The sequence below is a fragment of the Acromyrmex echinatior genome, chromosome 2 (genome assembly GCF_024713525.1).
Source record: "Acromyrmex echinatior isolate Ae372 chromosome 2, ASM2471352v2, whole genome shotgun sequence".
NCBI lineage: Eukaryota > Metazoa > Arthropoda > Insecta > Hymenoptera > Formicidae > Acromyrmex > Acromyrmex echinatior.
The window spans coordinates 18,865,054-18,880,008 of record NC_141853.1 but is presented as its reverse complement, the minus strand read 5'-3'; the positions used below and the strand labels follow the sequence as shown (position 1 = coordinate 18,880,008).

The 14,955-nt window shown below is 32.8% G+C and overlaps 1 protein-coding gene and 2 long non-coding RNA genes across 3 annotated transcripts; 1 reads left to right on the top strand and 2 right to left on the bottom strand.

Annotated features, from left to right (window-relative positions):
- Nucleotides 1–35: 35 nt before the first annotated feature.
- On the bottom strand, nt 36–12,040 carry LOC105143524 (CD63 antigen). Its single transcript, XM_011051906.2, has 6 exons — nt 11,702–12,040; nt 5,771–5,959; nt 5,396–5,566; nt 4,994–5,215; nt 4,675–4,736; nt 36–2,639 (listed from the first exon to the last, which is right to left on the bottom strand). The coding sequence occupies exons 1-6, from the start codon at nt 11,762–11,764 to the stop codon at nt 2,621–2,623; spliced, it is 726 nt and encodes a 241-aa protein (XP_011050208.2). The 5' UTR covers nt 11,765–12,040; the 3' UTR covers nt 36–2,620.
- On the bottom strand, nt 6,654–8,708 carry LOC147910583 (uncharacterized). The gene is made up of 2 exons (XR_015544214.1): nt 8,624–8,708; nt 6,654–7,615 (listed from the first exon to the last, which is right to left on the bottom strand). It is a non-coding gene; the product is annotated as an uncharacterized LOC147910583 (long non-coding RNA).
- An 8-nt stretch (nt 12,041–12,048) lies between the features above and the next one.
- Nucleotides 12,049–14,104, top strand: LOC147910582 (uncharacterized). Its single transcript, XR_015544211.1, has 2 exons — nt 12,049–12,169; nt 12,327–14,104. It is a non-coding gene; the product is annotated as an uncharacterized LOC147910582 (long non-coding RNA).
- Nucleotides 14,105–14,955: the final 851 nt, after the last annotated feature.

Genomic DNA, 14,955 nt, shown 5'->3' with positions numbered 1-14,955 from the left:
TAAAGGTGGGAAAAGGATTTTGATTGAAAATACTATTTAGTGTCATTAAATTTATTAGTATACATAAAAGCTAGATGAATATGTGCTAAGGACATGTTGGCTCCTAAAATGCCGTAAATTAGATACTGTAATAACGAAATTACATTTGTATCACTTTAACGATACTAATAATTTACCTTTATAATAAAAATAACACAAACAGCCAAAATAGAATTTAGTACAAAGTCATTTGTATATATGTGTTTGTATATATGTATGTGTGTATGTGTGTATGTGTATGTGTATATATAATATATATATAATATGTATATATTTTATGTAAAATATACCAATGTTAGTTAATACTGATTACAATAATCTTCGTCAGTCTTTTGCGTTGTCTGGTACAATTAATACATACAGAGTCTAAAATTTTCAATTAAAATCTCTGACAAACACAGACGATTTTATATAATCAAAAGGAGCAAACGTTTTGGACAAGTGCTAGTTTCGAAGCTACATTGCGCATGATCGATAGATTAATATAATTAAAATGCTTTCTAATCTCTATTAACTTATAACATAAACGTTACTATGTTAGGCACACTTTAATATCTCATAGCTATTATTTCTATGTTTCTGCATTTATGGTTTATCCTACGGACGTTCATGTTTATTTCTGAGATCTTGTGCATTTCCCACTGTGTACGTGTGTGTATTTGTGTGCCGATAGATTTAAATTATTTCAACATTATTGTAAAATAGTAAATATATCAATACTCTTTGTTCTTACATATAAATTATTTGCAATAAATATGTATCTCCATTTTTTTAGACATATACGTTCTAATAACGTTCGGTATATTATATGTCTAAAGGAATGTTATAAATTTTCATGCATTTGTATACACAAGACTACAGAAACTTACATAATTCAATTTGAAATGTGGTACTTGAATTCGTGAAATCGACAAGACGCAGTGAAATTTCTAAAACTTTTTCCCTTTCATCTGTTACGTATAAATCTAAAGAGTACTGTACATTTTCGATGTACTTAAACGCACATAATGTTATTTAATAGCATCCAATTGGCATCAATTTTTAAATTACATTAAAAAAATGTTTCTCCTTTAAATGGAAGCAAATATAAATGAGTAGTTTTATATCGTAATTCATTCTCATTTAATTTTTTTTTTTCATTATTATTGAAAGCTCTTTTAATACTGGAAAATAGAATCCTATGAATAAAGTTCAAGAAGTCTTTTTATAGATTTTAATGCATCACATAATTGTTTTAAATCATTTATTTCTTTTCAGAAATAACTTGTTACTCACAATCAGTAAAAATAATATCAATCTTTTTACTTTGGTCCCAAACATGAATAAACTTAGCACTAAACATGCACAAATGTTTTTGTAGCAATAGACTGTCAATAGCATATAATACAATGAAGCGCAAGAATCTGAATCAATATCAGAGTTCACTGACATTACAAGCTAAATTATTGACAGGATAGAGCTAGCTTCCATTTGATACTCCATTTAAATCGAGCTAAATGTTAATATGCGCTAATTTTGTTATATCATTGGTACATAATGTACAGAATTTTTGTGTACATCTGGTATTACATAATGACACTATATATACACGCATACGTATATATATATTTCACGGGGCACCGTCGATTACGAATAAGAGTACACTGCCTTTTCTTGTTTTTCTTCGTAGAACACAGAAAATCATTATAAATTTAATACACGATTACTCTACAACATCGTATATATTATAAGTATTAGAGACTGTATTTTGTCGAGAGAGAAAAAGATGAGGAGGCATTAAAAATAGATGCCAAGACTGCATGTACTCAAATATAATATATACTATTTTATGGTAGTATTAAATTATCAGAACACAAGTTTGCAATTAACCGTTACATAATTTACTCATTCTGCACTCTGAGGAAGATTATGCAGAATTAGCTCATTCTTTTTTGTTCGTTTAAATCTGACAAAAAATTAAGAGGAATGATGGCTACATTGAATGCTATTTCTTATAATGATACAGATTGTAAATAATTCGCAAAATATTACCAAACTTCGTACAAACGTATCACATGAAAAAATAGATCAAACATTACATCATGGCACATCATTTAACAGGCACTTCGTTGTACGTGTGCCAAAATTGATAAAAGTTTCACTGGTAATTTCTGTAAATAGGATCGCATATATTTTTCGAGTTGTTCTCTTTTCTTTTTTTTTTTGTTTTTATATTGCATGTGATATATATTTTTGGCAGATATTGGCAGTAATTTGATGTTAAATTTAACAGGATATATTAATATTCAATGCATATATTGCTATCCGGTTTGTTTTTTCAGTTTATAAGAAAAAGCGAAGTAAAGAGAGACGCCAATTCGCATTTTCTCTAAAGTATGTAATTTCATGGATTACATACATACATACCGAAACGTCACTAACTTAAGGTATCGCTGTACACTAAATACTTGTGACATCATTCCTCTTTGAGTATATATTTAAGCACAATAAGAATGATTACGGTCGTAATGAATCTACAAGTATTTATTAATCAATGTATGATGAACAATATTATGAAAAATGCCTCCTAATTGATGGCAGATCAGTGTGCTGTGGTTTCGCTGTAAGTAAAAATATTAAATCACTAGGTATGAACATAAAATATTTGAAAAAAAAACATCTAGTTTTACGGCATATTAAGCAATATAATTTCGTATATATGTATATAGTACAAACAACGGAAAATAAAAGATAACACTTCAATTTTTGTGTGATATTATTAAAATGTAGATTTTTAATAACGAGAGTATTTTTATTACCAACATCGGTTTGAAACGACACTTTATAATCAAGTTGAAGCAATTTCTATTGCTATTTAACTGAAAATATAAGTTCTCTTGTTGAAATAATTTTGTTATAAATTACGCTTTACTATAATTTTTATATAACATGAACAACTATTACGTTTTGTCTATTTCTATACACTTATACATCTTGTAAGACATTTTTCATGATTGTAACACTATGTAAACTTTACATTGTGGTAAACAACAAAATATCTTAATGTTAGATATATAGTATTTCTTGCTTTGTATTGAACGCACAGCACGCGCGCAGCAACATATATGTGTAATTAACATGCAATTGCAAATTGAGGCTAACACTTCTTTTTCAATTTGTTAAACATGGAAATTTTTCATTAATCTGAAGAATACCATTTAGCCATAAATTAGAATATACCAAAAAAAAAACAAATTGCGCATTGACACATGTTACTTTCAATCACAGTTTCTTTGCAGTTCACAAGTATAGTACATCCTATTAACTGGTTAAAGTATAATTTTCTCTTTGAATGGATTATATAACATGCAATATATAAAGGAAATGCCCTTCATCATACACCATTGGGTTAATGTTAAGAAGATATATTCACGTATCTTAATACTTCATTTTGTATCTTGAATTATCTAATTAGTGACTTTCTTCATTTGACATTGTAAATTTTATTTGTCAAAGATGTATGTATACACATTTTTTCAAAATATTAAATTGTACCAAAAGTAAACATATATTTACAATACAATAATAATGTATAAATATAAGAATAAAAGAATTCATACGGGTTCAGTATTTACTCTATATATATTAGGTGTTGGAATTAATTCGTAGCGTTTTTTTAATGAAAGAATGTTATTTATTTCACATGAGCATTAAAAAATACATTAATGAAAGTACTTCCCATCACTTCCCATCTCTTGTAAAACGCTACGAATTAATTCCAACACCTAATATATATATATATATATATATATATATATACACACACGCATATTTGTGCTCTAATGAGCTTCTAAAAAAATTATATATATACGGAAATATGTTCTCATAAGAATATGATGTCGATCCAAAAACAAAATGAAGTCTTAAGAAATCTTATGAACGTTCTTATAACTTGAAGATGATACTGCTGAATATTATAGCAGAGCCTCGACAACAATATCAATATACACTACATCATGCGAGATATTATGAAGCAAAAATATATGAAACGACAAAAATACACTTTTGCTAATAAGCTAAACAATTACTCACGTGAAGCAGACATCAAACAAAAAGAAGCTTTTAACGCATTTTATATTTATATATATAGTGATTTATATTTTATATATAACTTTATTATCGATGTATGGTTATCGTGGCTCAACTATAACAGTATCACAATGTGACACTGAACAAATTATATATATATATATTTATGAAAAAAATGTATGATCTCCGAGCGTAACACAGATACTCTGTTATCATTAATATACAAAGTTGTTCGAGAGCCTATTGTAAAAATATACAAAACATACGTGTGTGACATTTTTATGTCTGATAGATAAGGCCCAGATACCAAAATAGCAGTGAGATTCTTTGGAGATCTTTTTAAATATTTTTACCTATCACGCACTCTTTGATGAAAAATAATTAACGGTTTCTTTGCAATGTGTTAAAAATAGAAGCGATAAAAGAAAGAAAATTTTTTTATAATTGTGCATGGTTAAATGGTAACAAAATAAGGGAAAAAAATAGTGACAGCTTGTGTAAAAGATCAGGTTTTATACAAGTGCATTTTAGGCTTGTTGCAATGAAAATTTGTGTCTATCAGCTTACACAGTCTCATACTCGCGGCGAATTGAGCGAGCCAGACAGCACGCAAAGACTACTCCAATCAACTGAAAAAAAAAAAAGAATAATTATTGTTTCATTTTTCCGGATAAGTAAATTTAACCTTTGCTCGTTAATATTGCTATTATTTATTTATATATACATTGTAAATGTTATATGTTATATGTTATATGTGTTTAATGTTATTTATATAACAAATCTTTCTCTTTTATTAGTATACAATAGTATCTCATATCTAAATCACAAGTACTTTATTTAATATATACTTTATAATGCTAGGACGATAGTTTGAATCAGAACTTACTTGTATGAGGGCTACCCCTATGCCCACTCCTCCCAGGATCATAGCATTATTTTCTATAGCAGATTGCAGTTTCATCATGCAGCCTTCACTGTACACATGAATGGAATTCAAGTCGCAACGCGATTGAGTAGGAATCTCTTTGCAGCAGGAATCGGGAACAGTATTATCACGGAAACCAATATGGGGCCAGTCTGCAGGGTTATTCATACCACAGCATTGTAACTAAAATCATATTTCAATTGTCAGCTAATTAATAAATTCCATTAACGGCATACAATAAAATTAGTACGATATTTAGTGAGGAGACTTTTTTTACATAATATGTAATATCAATATTTTTTTTACAGTTATAAATAAAAATTATAATTGTAATGTTTTATACAAATAATTTGGTGAACTTACATCGTGCTGCATGATGTCCCATGAACGACGAATATCTGGATTAAGCTCATATTGTCGCAAAGTATCATTTAGACGATTTTCTAACATATTAGCGACTTCTCCTCTCATCATGTAACCTGTGATTCCAGCGCCCAATTCCAGAGCAAATATCAGCAGCAGCAGAACCGAGAACTGCAGTAAATAAATTATTGCACAGATGTACTATACAGGATAATATGTTTTAACAAACCGTCATATAAAATAAGAGCTTTCTGATTTAATTATACTTATTTAAAAAGATAAATCAAAATCTCATATTGCTACATTCGTATGTTACACGAAAAAGAAATAATACTATAGTTTTAATTAAATAATATTGTTTTTGAAGAATCATACCGTTATTATCATGCAATGATTTTCTTTTACAGCGCCGCAGCATCCAAAGAATGATACAAGGAAGACTATGACACCGACCACTATCATTAAGAGTGGGGCTGCAAAGAACCAACTATCCACAAAGTTGCTGTACCCGCTGTAAACAACCAGAATCACACCGCCCACTGAAATAAACACGATGCCGGTGATCTGAAATAATACATAAAATACGTTGACTGTTAATCTTTTCATTGTTACATTTAAATGACGTATTATTTTTGTATGCAATATAACGTATTTATTATTGTACCATAACACAATATAATACGAATATTTCCCAAACAGAACAACAAGTCACAATAAAGTCAAAATGACATTAAAATGAATTGGAAATGATTGAAAAATGATTTTTAATAATCATTTTGGAGTCATTTTGACATCATAATGACTTGTTCTGCTTAGGTTATTTATCTTTTACTCAATTCTATTTTTACATTATTAAACACAGTTTTATATTTTTACGGTTTCATGTTTTATCATTATATAGATAAGATATGATAAGATAAAAATTGTAGTATTTTCTTCAATGTAAGAACTTACAACTTGTACTTATATATATATATAATATATTAGGTGTTGGAATTAATTCGTAGCGTTTTACAAGTGATGGGAAGTACTTTCATTAATGTATTTTTTAATGCTCATGTGAAATAAATAACATTCTTTCATTAAAAACGCTACGAATTAATTCCAACACCTAATATATATGTATATATATATATATATATATATATATATATAATTTAAATCGAAAAAAAATATTGATGTTATTTTTTAAAAAACTACGAAGAACTTGCTGTAATTTCAAATCTAATTTCTATCTGCGTTTCGAATTTGGGTTAAATTATATGTTTTTTTGTTTTATAATTATATTAGCGCTTACTTTCACAAAGTGCACGCTTCTAAAATAAAATCTTTAATGAAAGTCACATTACATTAGAACTTCAACTACGATATTTATAGAGAAACTTTCTGCCTATATTATTCTGTAAATAACAAAAATCTTAGTGCGTTCGTCAAATTTGATGCCCTAGAAAAATATCTTTATGCTTCCTGTTCAGAGAATTGCAATCGACATCTCAAGTAATCAGAACAGACATTCAATACTTTTCTTCCGTGCTAATAGCTTAACTTTAAATGGAAATCATGATCGCGTAAGAGTCGCATTGTTTACCAACGGGAAACGCATAAAACTGTTATAATTATGCCAAGTAACTTTCAACGAGATACCTAACTGCGCGAGAACGACTCTCGCGAGTAGATTACGAAAGTAGCTTTACTAAGAAACTATTGTATAACTTATAAGAAATTCATTGTTATATGAAAATTAGAAAGGTAACGTTTGTAACTTTATCTGAATATTGCATAAAAAATTCCAGGTACTCGTGAATATCTCTATTAATGTAAATCGATAAAAATTTTTGATGTACAAACTGAAATCGCCAAACCAAGCATGGTTAAATTCGATGATTCTTTATGCGATATACTTTATTTTATAGATATTAGATAAGATACCTATAACGGAAATCGTCGAGTGCGAATCGCTTATCGTTGAAATATTACAAGCTGACGTAAATACGTATAATTAAACGGTGGATCTACAATTAATCGGTATTATAATCTTAGAAATTGGTTGCTGGCCAATTACCAATTTATCGATTTTGATCAATCCTGATTCACCAATCACCATTCAGACTCGCTTCCGACTCACCGAATACAGACTATTGATTCACTGTAGACTCACTGTAACTTTCAAATTTCGCTTTCTTGTGTCGTCATTGCGTTCCAGAAAGGATCGGCTTATGCCTGTTTCAATATAGATTAACTTTAATCTCGATTTAATGTACTCTTTATTTTTCCAGTTTCAAGAATTAGAATAAGATGACGAGTAAGTTGAGCCGAGATTAAAATTGATCTACATTGGTGGAGAGATAAGTTCTCTATTATATATCTAAAGATCTTTTAATAAAGTTCGATGATTTTTTTAAAATCCTACTAGAGAAAGGTATATATGTATATTTCTTTTCTATATATATATATATACATATAGTAATAACTTTAATTAATATTTTTTATAGATTGAGACAATGTAATATTAATTATAGTTTTACAATGAAACAGTAAAGATACATATAATATATATTCCCAAGGAACATTAAATCTAAAGAGAAAGTCAAGATGTAATTTGACATTAAAATGACGATTTCTGGTCATAAGATTTGATTGTTTATTGACTTTAAGCATCAAAATAAAATCATTTTGATATTATTTTAATTTTTTATTAACTTTTGTATATTCCTTTTGTATATTTACTATCTCACTTTAACTTATATTGCAGAATTTTAATTAAAATTATAAAGTAAGGCAATATAAGTTAGAATGAGATAATATATACACAATAGTATATAGTAACTATATACACAGGAAAAAGATATATAAGAAAAAAAGATATATATATATATATATATATATATATATATATATATATCTTTTTTCTCGTAGGATTTTGACAAATCACTCATGGCCGGATGCTGTTTTTATAGGTCTCTAGATCGCTCTGTACCAAAGCCCACGATCAAGAAGAATTCGTCGGCGGCGCGTAACCCGTTCTCATTGCTGAATCTGTCTAAATAAAGACATCTCCAGTATAAGGGAGCCGACATTCTACATGACTGGGGGAGAAAGAAAAAAAAGGCGCGCGTGACTACATCGCGTCGTAGGAAAGGCTACGTCGTTCGTCGCCGCCTGACGGAGATTATAGACCTCTCCCCCTTGTCTATGTGGTTACCTACGTGTCTTTCACCTACGGCTCACCTACGTTCCCGACGATTTACACGCGTCCGTAGTAGGCCTTCGAAGCAACGAAACCAAGCTCGACCGACCGGTCGATTCGTTCGTCCTCGAGCGATACCTGGTCAGCCTATCTTGAGACCTATACGCGTACGTCGTACGCTAACAGGTGACTCTACCACGGCGAACTTTATCTATGAATCTATTGAAAAGTTTCAGTAACGAGGACGCGCCCAACGCACAGCGATCCATACGATCTGGGATGTCCTAGAAAGCGAAGTGTAGAACGACGACACGTATACGTCACTTGTCTTCCCCTGAGAAATTTAAAATCTATCCTCGCTTTAGTAAGGATGTCATTGAAAGAGAACTGCTCGTAAATTAATTCTTTCGTCGTTCGGCTCGAAGAGGATATAATATTCTACCTGAATAGCAATCAAGTAATTTTTTTCCTTAGGGCGAAAACGTGGAAAATGAATATTTCTATCATTTTCAAGCAGAACGACAAGTCTTAATAACGTCAAAAGGACGTTAAAGTGAATCATTGCTGATTGAAAAGTTTAGTAATAACTTTTAACAACCATTGACTACGTTCAGTAGAAAAAGCAACTTTGCAACTGTTAAAGTTCTTTAATATGATTGGTTTTGCCTTTAGTTTCTCACTGGATCTAAAATTGTGTTAAAGAATTTTACAACAAATTATTTTGCATTAACTTGGAGCCATTTTGACGTCATTTTAATGATTTAATTATTTATTTCTACTTGGATTGAACCCAACTCAAAAAGAACACATTAAAAAAGACAACAAAACATCAAAAGGACTTTATTTATATATAATTTTGGAAAGGTTATAGAGAAATTTTCCGCTTTTCACGTTTCCGTTCTAAGAAAAGATTATATAACTGACATCCCTCCGAGTTTTACATTTAGGATTCAAGGATCAGCCGGACTCGGAAAAGTTGAGAAATGACGTCGACGATATTTCTCGTTAGAAGAAGAAACTGACATCGAACATTGCAAGGAACAAAGCCACCCGTCGAGCTCGTCCACTTCTTCTGGTACGCTCTGTATAAACGCGGTCGCCGCGCTGGCATTTCACGCTGGACGGATCATTAAACGTTACAATAAGGGACGCACGACTGACACCCCGTCCTGTCATCCTTTACGGAGTTGTTTTTGTGTTCTAGATCCTTCCGTCCGTATAACAGTGAAAGCATTGTATACGTATATGCGAGTCTCCTGGGAAAAACGTGGCTTTCGGTAATTTTATCGTGTATCTGCCCTTTAAATAAACTTTTTCTTCCGTCAAAACGCGATTGACACTCTGTCCTTTTGTTATATCCACATTTCAAACGGGGGTATCAAAAAACAATCACCAATCCAAATAAATCATCCCAATCCAAATAAATTTTTAATTATTCTTTTCAGTATCTGTATTTTTTAGTTAAATATTTATCCACATGATCTTATTATTGCTATTTACTTTTTCTTATCTCATCAGATGAAAATATAATCGTTAAAAAAAAGAAGATTTTTAGATAAAAATGTGATTATCGATGAAAGAAGATACTTTATTAGAAAGGAAATTAAGGGGTATCGAATTTAATTACGTAGCTAATCTGGCACTTTAGCCCTGAATTTTTTAATACGATTTTGCATATATTACAAGTTTTATATGTAATGATGTCGCGCGCGCGCGCGCGCGCACTACTATGTTGGACGGGTGAACTCTAGATTACATTAAACGTAAAAGAAGAGAGTGGAGGAGGGGGCGGGGTATCGATCGCTTCATCCATAACGCTTACATCGAGGTTCTGGAGCATAAGCACCACAAAGTTTCCCTCGAAATGATACCCTCGTACTTACATCATTTATTCAGACACGCGGTACGGTTTTGGTCACGCCATACATGATATCGATTAGATTATTATTATCATTAGATAATAGATTATTGGTATTGTACGGGGTACACACCAATACGGATACTAGAAAAATTTCTTTTCGAAAAACTGGCGAGAAAACTAAGAACGACGCGAGAACTAGAGACTAGAAAAGAATCCTAAGAAGTGGTTCCTTCGCCATCGAGCTGTGCGTAATATCGATCCAATAATACGCCCAAGATTGCATCGTGTTAACGTAATCGTAAGAAACTTTGTCACGGACGAAACCGATAGCGACAATCGATGACATTAGATCTGTTTGCGTGCTCAGCATCTTCGCTTTCTCTCTCTTCAATGCTCGAATGTATATTTATTTCCTTTCGAGTGAACAATTTTTCAAATTTAAAACAACGCGAATAGATAGACCTTATCTTATCTTTCGGTATACTGATTACACATATTATATATCCGGCACGCGTAAGCTGTTTCCTTTTTAGAAGACACAGCCGACACAAATGTCGTTTCTATCCTTCTTAACTTTCAATAACAAAGATTGAACGACGTTTGGATTTACCTAAAAGGAGGTGTCTCCTAAAAGGGAAGAAGCCGTAATCTAAGAATCCGACACATCTGCCACTGTTTAAGCAAAACAAATCACAATAACGTTAAAAGAACTTAAAAATAAATCACTATTGATTAAAAAATAATTTAGTAATCATCTTAGAATTATTTGACATTTGGATGTCACGATGACCTGTGTTCTACTTGAGTGAATCCATGACAAACAAATAAAAGAAATAAAGTAAAACTCATTTAAATTATCATTAAATTCGTGAAGACCGCCCACCAATCTGAGATGCCCGACATCAATTAAACCGAACGCGACTCTTTAAGCAGATCCGTAACAAAAGTTACTTCACGTCCAATAATTTGCATGAAGTGATGTCGAATGATTCATCATTGGCCAGGGTGCGAACAATGGACCGGTCGACGATGTCGTGCTTCAATATTGGACGGGCAAAGCGTGTCGAGATTAGATTCCCAGATGCTGCTCCTGAAGGCTTGACCGATATATAACAAAGCCCGCGCCCGCCCAGCGCGAGGCGACGCGAGGCGACGCGACGCCGAGAATAGCGGCCCGAATAGCGGAACGGAGGCGTCGTAGAACGTCGTTCCCTATCGCGTCCTGACCGTGCACCGTTATTCCGTGGCCGTTACTCACCGCGAATATCAGATTGAAGAGGAACAGCAGGTACTTGACACAAGCCATGCCGCCGGACACCATTTTCGTCACTCTCACTGTATGCTTCGTGAATCACTGAATCGTACGACACGCGACGTCAGCGCGCGAAAGAATAGGAATACGCTATGCTCTTCTCGCTGCTACACGCGGAAGCGGAAAACGCTGCAGCTGCTCCTTTTCGTCTCTCTTCTCGTCTCTGACCCGCCTCCCTTCTCTTTCTCTCTCTCTCTCTCTCTCTGTCTCTCTTTTGGCTTTCCTTCGTATACGTCAACGACCCGAACTCCACGATATGCTCGCGCGTTGACTGTTCGCCGTCAAATGCACCCGACAATGTATTTTTGTTGTTGCGCGGTATACACTCGCGATGCGCGCGCAGCCGACCAGGACCGTATTATCGCCGAGGCGTGGCAAGGCTTTTCTTTTTTTCGAGAATGAAAAAGTAGGAAGGTAATTAAAATCTTTATAATTTTAAGGATTTTATTAGAAAAGAATTTGATTATAAAAAAACTTTAGTGTTATCTATTATTTTCTAAGGTTATCCTATAATATATGCGTGCACATCGCATGTTTCTTTCTATACCTGCTTTGTTAAAATTAATTGTAGCGGAACGGAGCGACACGAGCTTTATTAACAATGACCGCTGGATTCGAACTTCAAGATCTTTTAACAAGACAAAGCCATGCATGGAGCTTACGCTCGTAGAGTTTATTATTTGTAAATAATGTTATGTAATAAATGCTACAGCGATTTATGATATAATCAAGAATCTAGACGTTTATTCTATTTCAATTTCTTCGTCTTATACTGCTTATGTAACACACAGGAAAACTTTTCCGTTTCTCGTGATTATTATTCATTTCTCGTAACGCGACTATCGTCACATCCGCTCATCGATGACCGCCCGAATGTTACGTGATGGTACGATCCTGTGCGTATTGTGGTACACCTTCGTCCAACGCAACGCAACACAACGCAACGCAATCGCAACGCAACCGCAACGCAACGCAACGCAACTCAACGCAAGGCGACGCGACGGCGTTGCACTTTGGGTGGCGGTGGTGTCATGGCGAGTCTAGCCGTGATCGACGATTCAACTGCGTACCCGTATTAATGCGTATGCATCCTTATCTATCTTTGATTCCCAAGGATGAAGAACTAACGAGAAGTCGATCGCGAACGACGAGATTCACGTGCAATTGAAACTCGAGTCTTTCCCTGTTACTCTGTATCTTTTTTTTTTGGCACCGCAACACAAACTTTTTCGACTTCTCGTTGACCGGATACGATGAATTAAGTGTGTCCTGAAATATTCCGACAGTACTAAAAGCAATTAAAAGTTTATAGCATGTGAGATGTAAATTATAGATAGATTTTGGTACTCATATACTCAAGGAACACACCAAGTTAAGAAAAAGTCAGAATGACTGTTTTGATGTCGTGAAAATAAAAATGATGATTTTTTTGTTACAAAATTTGACTGTTTATTGATGTCCAAATTCAAAATGTCATTTTGATTTTTTGTTTTTGACTTTTATGCATTTCTTAATTGAATTATTTCTTGAATGTAATATTCAGTACTGTCAGTATTTTCTACGACGCGGTCGATTTCCGACTTTTGCGTCAATCAATTGGATAATCCGATGACAATATTGGGTGTGTCTTGAAATGTACTGACAGTACTAAAAATCTATAGCATACGCACATCACGATATATAGATTTTTAATACTTTTGGTACTGTCGGTATTTTGGAACGCGCCTATTATGTTACATCAGCTATTAATAAAAGTCTGAATTGTCATATGATGAATTTCATTCTCATTACACTGGATTAATATACATTAAAGACTGTTTTAAAGTATTTAAATACAGTGATAATATAATCAAATTTGGTGAAATAATATATGCAGTATATTCTGTTAAATTACATAAAGGTGCATTAAATATTTAACAATATTTATACATTTTTGCATTTAACTTTAGTAATTTCATGTATAACGGCTTTTAATGCATTAATCTAGTGTAATATATATGACTGAATTTACTAGAATAGTAAGGTTGAAAATAAAGATGGAAAACGTCCGAAATTCTAAACTTGCAGAGTGTAAATTAAAATGACTAATTGAATCGTTTATACATAGAGTGACTCATAAAAATGTATTACATAATTTTTAAAAGCGAAAGTCGATTATTGTGCAAATGATGACCATTAATTACTTCGAAAATATATGTCACTGAATTAATCAAACGAATCTCCTTTTTCATAATATTTATTTTTAAGTTCATACATTCTTTTCGCATTATACTAAAAGTGATGGATCTCTTTTTGAATAGAGAGAGAGAGAGAGAGAGAGAGAGAGAGAGAGAGAGAGAGAGAGAGAGAAAGAGAGTACAGTATTTAATTAATTTCATTACAAAAAAGTAGCTATTTTATTTTCATCAACTTCCCGACTGTTATCTCGTCATATTAATTTCAAACAACACCGTAATTTCTACTGTATCTTAATCCACAAAAATTATGTATACTCTAATTTTGACAAAAAGTCTTATTCTCGAAAAATATTGCACGCAAAATATTGAGGAAATCTGTAATATATGTAATGTATACTATTTTCGTGTGCTTTTGTACACGATATTTTTCGAGAATGCGATCCCTGTTCTTTACTCTATTCTGAACTGCATTAAGACTATCTATCTCGCTTTCGATAGACTTTTAATACCTATCTATGTCATTTTAAGTACAATTTATTTATATCAGTTCGACCACAAAGAACAGACCTATAGATAGCTTTTGTGAGTGACCGCCTCACTCACGACAGAGTTCAGGTCGGAGCAGCTTGTTTCATTCGACGTTGTTTGGTCGAAGTCGCCCTCGAACGGATAGAGGAACGAGCGCGTTAGCACGAAAAGACGTGGTGCAACGAACGGAGACTCTCGTGACGCCTACGCCATGAATTACGATGTTGATATGCCTCAATACTGTTCTCTCTGTCGGCGTCTATTAATACACTCGTCACACACTCGGGTTTCTTCAGGTCTACGACTCTGACGAGGAGCATTATGTACAGAGAAGGTTGTTCTGGCAGAACAGACCTCATCTCGGCGAAATTACGTCGTAATTCCATCCACGCAGTCCTCCTCCCGCGATTCTTTCAGCATATTAATGATACCTGAGATAGGTTTTTGCACGCTGTAAAAAGAAGAAAGATATGTATCGAATATACCTGATGTATG

Coding starts and splice junctions, on each gene's coding strand:
- LOC105143524 (XM_011051906.2), bottom strand. CDS start 11,764: ATGGTGTCCGGCGGCATGGCTTGTGTCAAGTACCTGCTGTTCCTCTTC. Junction 5,567..5,770: donor ATCATTGCATGATAATAACG/GTATGATTCTTC, acceptor TATTTACTGCAG/TTCTCGGTTCTGCTGCTGCT. Junction 5,216..5,395: donor GGGACATCATGCAGCACGAT/GTAAGTTCACCA, acceptor ATATGATTTTAG/TTACAATGCTGTGGTATGAA.